The 6,694-nt window shown below is 53.1% G+C and overlaps 1 protein-coding gene across 1 annotated transcript; it reads left to right on the top strand.

Moving 5' to 3' along the window:
- The first annotated feature begins 319 nt into the window (after positions 1-319).
- Positions 320-5,648, top strand: LOC123071474 (GABA transporter 1). The gene is made up of 4 exons (XM_044495046.1): positions 320-616; positions 2,031-2,261; positions 4,222-4,637; positions 4,745-5,648. Exons 1-4 carry the CDS (start codon positions 508-510, stop codon positions 5,357-5,359), a joined length of 1,371 nt encoding a protein of 456 aa, XP_044350981.1. The 5' UTR covers positions 320-507; the 3' UTR covers positions 5,360-5,648.
- The last annotated feature ends 1,046 nt before the right edge of the window (positions 5,649-6,694 follow it).

The following is a 6,694-nucleotide window of genomic DNA, read 5'->3' as shown; positions in this document are numbered from 1 at the left end:
TTGCACGTGCACACTTATTAGTCCAAATAGACGTGCGTTGCACGTGCATATTTACTAGTTCAGTATAATCACATGCCTTTGTTTTTTTTCAAGAAAAAAAATCACATGCCTCAACGTGTTAATTACTCTCTTAATTTAAAACGTTCTTAGATTATGAGACGGGAGGGAGTATTTCGCTGTAGGTTCAGTTAATTTGCCGGTGGAGCGGCCAAAAGAGAATCAGGATTCAGGAGTGATACGCGCGCGCGCTCTTGGCGTGCGCTCACATTAGTCGGCTTTTCGGCACGGCACCGCGGCGCCTATATAGGGAAGTAGCTCAGCTCTCCGCTGCGTGCACATATCGATCGAGCAAAGGGAAGAGAGGGGGAGAGAAGAGAGAACCTTCTCGACCGGTGAGAGATTATTTTCACGACGTGTGAGCCTGGCACTGGTAGCTTGGCCAGCCACCTCTCTTTCCGGGCCAGTCTTCTCCCCGCCTGTCAGGAGCTAGCGAGCTAGCTAGACGGCATGGGGGCTCCGAGCAGGGAGGAGGAGGAGGCGAAGAAGATGGAGGCCGGCGGCGACACCGTCGGCCAGAAGCTCGACGCCGGCGCGCTCTTCGTCCTCCAGTCCAAAGGTGCCTCTTTCATCTGCAATCACTTTCTCTTCTGTGGCACGTCAGGGGAGCACATGACCTGCATGTGTTCGTGGAGGGAGCGTCAGGAATTCAGGATCATGTTGCATGAAACTGTTGATTGGCTGTCCCAGCTAAAACAGTAGCCCTGATTACTAACTGTACATAGCACCAAGGTGGCTTTGGCCATGCCATTGAAGCTCCATCTGTGGTGATGTCCTGATCAAAAGTTCTTGCTAGCTAGTGGATGCATGTGTTGAATTGGCCCCTTGCCCATATCTATCCTTTCAAGAGAGTCTCTTCTTCTTTCATCCTTTTTTCACTGTCTACTTTTATGGGAGTTGTGCTTTCAACATGCCTGCCTTTTCCCCCTGCAAATGTCACCTTTTTTACTTTCTCTCCCCTCTCCACTCTGCGTGCCCAAACGTTCTTTAGCAGCAAAGAAAGAAGAGACAAAACACAATAGTACTCGCGGCACGCAGGGATTCCTGGCCATCCATAGATGGCCATACTCCTCCATGTGCATTCCCGCAAAATGTGCACTGCATCTTATTCCTAGACTAGAAAACATGTGCACTAAATATTACTACTATCTAGTGTCTGTAAACATGTGCAGCCAGATCACCCCAACATAATACTAGTATTAGTCTGCTTAGCAGCCAGTCAACTGGTCTAACGTCTATGACGCTCCAGCAAGTAATGTTTTTTCAACTTCCATTAAGTAATTATTAGTTAGACCAACTTCCATTAAGCATTTGCTTGTGCTAAACGAGGTGTTAGTAGTGGTGTGTGCACCGTGGCCGGATCGGACTGGTACACAATCACCATCTCGCGGATACAATACATTCATCACGCATCCATATTGCACACGCTGGACAACATTAACTAGCATTGTCTTGCAGAAAATAGACCACTGAAAGGTCGGCCGCTACGGCTTGAAATTCCACGCTGATAATCATACTATACATGATTATCCACTCTAGCTAGAGAAGACGAATAGTAACAAGTGCGGCTGTAGGTTTATGTCAGTATCAATGCCAAGTCTCCCAGCACGTCTTGTATGTTGAGCTGTTGACCCCTGAACCACACGCTCGGCGTTCCGATTCTGACGAGTTCCGATTCTGAGGAGAAGCGTTGAGTGCGCTGACGTGCACCCAAGGAAGATAAACAAGTTTTATCATCGGCACATGATTTCTTCGATGTGGTGCACGGTGGATTCGTGGGGCTTATGATATCCGCCAACTTTTGACCGAGCAGCCACGTCTTGGGGTGGGCACGGCGACCCCATTTTCTGATAGCACGCACGTGACATTAGGCCATTATGTTAACAAAAGTATCCTCGCTTGTCGACAATGAACAGACAGTGTTTCGTGGAGCGGTAATAACTGACATGTCGATGTGTGCAAATATACTGCAGGGTCATGGCTGCACTGCGGGTACCACCTGACGACGTCGATCGTGGCGCCGCCGCTGCTGAGCCTGCCGTTCGCGTTCGCGGCGCTGGGGTGGTCGGCGGGGATGGTGTGCCTCGTCGTCGGCGCCGCCGTCACCTTCTACTCCTACAACCTCCTCTCCCGCGTGCTCGAGCACCACGCGCAGCAGGGCCGCCGCCAGCTCCGCTTCAGGGACATGGCCGCCGACATACTAGGTCAGTACACTAACAGATCGAGTTAACACGTACATCATGCGATTACGTGCTCTGGACCTCCTTTCGTAATTTTAGTATGTCATAGCTCTAATCATGTACTTCCTCAGTCACATAATATCATGTACTCCTTTCATCCCATAATATAAAACATTTTTACAAGCAAATTTAGGTTAAAAAACATCTTACATTGTGAAACGGAGGGAGTACAAGATGGTAGAATTAGTCGTTGATGGACAGGCCCGAATGCTACGTGCAGTACGCACCCAAGCAAGTTTGTGCAGTCCCCGACGTATGGTCTGCGTGCAGGACCATCGCTTTCTCTGGTCAAGCGATTTAGGTCCCCGTCGAGATGCCACCGTTCAACTACATATATACACCGCCGTGCGCCGTGCACGGCCGCACAAGTCCACGTCAAGCATGCATGACACAGGCAGACAGTCGATGTCCAAAACCCAGGCACCATCTTCCTGTACGTGGCGTTATCCTTTTTTTTTTCTTTTTTTTTTGCGTCGAATTCAGGACTTTATCAACGTAAAATCATAGTGTTACTGCCCGCAGGCTAGAAACCAGAAACTCAGGGCTTGCATCAAGCCAACTCTCGGTGCCATCAAGTGTGCTAGCTAGACGAGCACATTGATGCGCCGGAATATTACTTTCCCTGCTGACATGAGTAACAGAAAGTGAAGCAAAGGAAGCACCGATGTCCTCTAATTCGGTCAAGATAGGCGCTGCAACTGAACGAGTGTTGTTGCGCGAATTCCATAGATCAACTAGCTCCAATCAGTCAATCTCCATGATCACATGTGAGAAACCGCGAAGTTGCGCAAAGATCATCCCGTCTCGAAAAGCAAGCAACTCTGCGATGAAGGGGTCCGTTATGCCAATCACTGGCTTGCACCAGGCACCAAGGAACGCAAAGTGCGATCTAGCCACACCTCCCGCTCCCCCCTTCATATCCTCAGCATTGAGCGCGCCGTCAGTGTTTATAGTGACCCACCCGGCCTCGGGTGGCCTCCAGCACTGTCCAGCCCTCAATCTCCTTCGCGAGGAGGGAAATTCCAAGATCGCCAACGTCTCGTGTACCCATTTCAGTGCTTGTACAGGGTCGTAACCATCGCGATCATGAGTCCAGCAGTTCCGTGATGACCATATGCTATGCATTATGGTAATAATCTTGCATCTTTCCTCATCAATGAACATAGGGTCAATCAGAATATCACGTGTCCACGTGTCTGGGTGCAAGCGTGGGAGGTGTAGCTGAAATCTGTCCCTTGCCGCAGCCGAAAGCCCTTGCATGAGTGCAATGGATCAGAGCATGTTGCATGTCTTCGTCCGTTGCTTTGCAAACATCACACAGCCCCACCTGCTTGATGTGTCGATAACGCAGAGTAGTCGAGTCAGGGAGAATCCCGCGGAGAACTCTCCACCGAAAAATCCCGTGGCGTTATCCTGCCGTCACATGATTCGAGCGTAAAACCAGCATGCCGGACATCTGCACGTACGTACGTGTATAGCACCGATGGATGGGCAAATGATGGGCGTGTTGGACTACTCCACGGCCTTGGTCATGCATGCATGGCCGATGCATCTGAGGTCAAAGCACGTGGTCAAGGACTACTAGCACTTGCCGACATCCAGCAGTTAGCTCCAGCCTTTCGGACCCGAGGATCATGAGATGCCATCACGTGAGCACCTTCTTCCAATAATTTGCGACTCCTTGCGTCGCCTACAGGCGACAGATCTGGTCTTGACGGTGTGGGCGGGGGCACGTACGCACTACCGTGGGCTCGCCGCCGGCATGGCATGGTAGGGCAGGGCAGGAGAGCAATTTCCGAAGGTGAAAACGAACAATGACCGTGGCAGAAATGTGCAGACTATGATCGAATGGCGTTCCAGCGAGCAATTTGTCAAAGAAATGTCAGCGACCATGTTAACACTTAACACTCCTTCCGTGACGCAGGACCCGGATGGGCGCGCTACTACATCGGGCCGATCCAGTTCATGGTGTGCTTCGGCGCCGTGGTCGCGTCCACGCTGCTCGCCGGCCAGAGCATGAAGGCCATCTACCTCATCGCCAACCCCGGCGGCGCCATCAAGCTCTACGTCTTCGTCGCCATCTTCGGCGTCTTCCTCGTCATCCTGGTGCAGCTGCCGTCCTTCCACTCCCTCCGCCACGTCAACCTCGTCTCCCTGCTGCTCTGCCTCTCCTACAGCCTCTGCGCCGTTGCCGGCTGCGTCTACCTCGGCACCTCTGACCGGGCGCCGCCCAAGGACTACTCCATCGTCGGCGAGACCCACACCCGCGTCTACGGCGTCTTCAACGCCCTCGCCGTCATCGCCACCACCTACGGCAACGGCATCATCCCCGAGATACAGGTACCTGAACGTCTGAACCCTCTGATGAATCTCTGAAGATCCGTGGCTTGTTACGATTGACGAGTAATTACTTATGTATGTATACCTGCTGTGCATGGTGACTCCAGGCGACGGTGGCGGCGCCGGTGACGGGGAAGATGTTCAAGGGCCTGTGCCTGTGCTACGCGGTGGTGGTGACCACCTTCTTCAGCGTGGCCACGGCCGGGTACTGGGCGTTCGGCAACGCGGCGCAGGGCCTGCTGCTCAACAACTTCATGGTGGACGGCAAGCCCGTCATCCCGGTGTGGCTGCTGCTCATGGCGGAGCTCTTCACGCTGGTGCAGCTGTCGGCCACGGCCACGGTGTACCTGCAGCCGACCAACGAGGTCCTGGAGGGCCTCCTGTCGGACCCCAAGGCCGGGCAGTACGCGGCGCGGAACGTGGTGCCGCGGCTCGTGTCCAGGACCTTGGCCGTCGCCTTCGGCACCACCATCGCCGCCATGATACCCTTCTTCGGCGACATGAACGCGCTCATCGGGGCCTTCGGCTTCATGCCGCTCGACTTCGCCGTGCCGGCTCTCTTCTACAACCTCACGTTCAAGCCCTCCAAGAAGGGCTTCGTGTTCTGGCTCAACACGGCCATCGCCGTCGTGTTCTCCGCGGTCGCTGTCGTCGCGTCCGTGGCCGCCGTCAGGCAGATCGTGCTGGACGCCGGCACGTACAAGCTCTTCGCTAACGTGTGAGGCTCCGCTTGACGTGGTACGTACGCGAGGAAATGTTGAGGTCGCCGTTTGTGGCTTGGCATTGAGCTTCGACTTTGCCGACGAACCGTCGGAAATTGTTGGTCGGCTGAGTACATATCGAGTTTTGCTTCTGGATAAGTTATGTAGGCAGATGAATGTGACCCGCAAGCGTTCAGCTCGATGGGAAGAGTTGAAGTGTGCTCTTATATATAGCTTCCCTTGTACTCCCTCTGTTCCTAAATAATTGTTTTTCTAGATATTTCAACAAGTAACTACATACGGAGCAAAATAAGTGAATCTACACTCTAAAATATGTCTATGTACATCCGTATGTGGTTGTCCATTTGAAAGCTCTAGAAGGACAAATATTTAGGAACGGAGGGAGTATCTGTGAATGTTGTTGTCGAAATGGTGCCCCTAGATCTCACTCGACTAATACTTAACCAAATCTCAGTCAACTGACGTAAGAGCCACTCTAGCCGATCCCTAAAACTGGTCAGAGGACTAAAATTCCCCACGCCCGAACCACTCCAAGTGGCCCGAGATCTTCATGGAGATCCTACGTCGTGCGACGTTCGAGGAGCGCGCTCGCTTTGCGGGCGACGACGACGGTCTGAACTTCGAGATCATCTTCTGGGCGATCCAGGAGGTCGAATCGTCGGACCCAAGGCAGGCGGCGAGATGGGCACGATTCAAGTCGAGCTCTCCATCAAGGCTTAACATCCGGCCTCCTCCGGTGTTGCAGATCTCCCGCATCCCATCGGAGGCGCTGCCGTCAGGGGCCGTGCTCCCCAGGGCTCCTTGAAGCTTCAGCAACCCGGCGCATGGGCCTTGCAGGGTGTCCCCGCTATGCAAACAGGGCGCAGGAGGATCAGGGGTTCCTCCCTGGAACCTCCACCATGGCCGGGTGACCGCGGGGAGAAACCCCATACAAAGGTGCGAAAAAATCAATCCAAACCCTGTTCAGATGATTTACTCAGCGCTCGTTCTGAATTTCATTCAATTGAGGATTCTCAGATTGTTCTGGGTGGGGGATTTAGGAAGGAAAATGTGGTTGATACAAGTGGAAGGGTTGTCCCTTTGGGTAGCCATTGCGAGCCCACACCCATTCATGGGGCGCCGCGATTTCCTTCTGATGTTCCAATTCCGGTGACCCATTCTAACTCCGACGAGCTCGTTTGTGCGAGGGAGACAGGACTGTGTTCAAACGAACCAGTCGCTGCGATAGGGCCAAACCCCACCCCATCTCCGTTGATCAGGGGATGTGTGGTTGGGAAGAAAACGGATACTCGAAATACGCTTTCCACTTTGATGAGCACATTTGGAGAGGAGGTG

This window comes from Triticum aestivum, chromosome 3B (genome assembly GCF_018294505.1).
Source record: "Triticum aestivum cultivar Chinese Spring chromosome 3B, IWGSC CS RefSeq v2.1, whole genome shotgun sequence".
NCBI lineage: Eukaryota > Viridiplantae > Streptophyta > Magnoliopsida > Poales > Poaceae > Triticum > Triticum aestivum.
Note: the sequence above shows the minus strand (reverse complement) of the source record. Positions and strands in the feature narration are given on the sequence as shown.

Bases quoted from the DNA above. Each gene is read 5' to 3' on its own strand.
- LOC123071474 (XM_044495046.1), top strand. From the start codon at position 508: ATGGGGGCTCCGAGCAGGGAGGAGGAGGAGGCGAAGAAGATGGAGGCC. The intron at 617-2,030 runs GTGCCTCTTTCA...AATATACTGCAG, and splicing joins CTTCGTCCTCCAGTCCAAAG to GGTCATGGCTGCACTGCGGG. The intron at 4,638-4,744 runs GTACCTGAACGT...TGGTGACTCCAG, and splicing joins GCATCATCCCCGAGATACAG to GCGACGGTGGCGGCGCCGGT.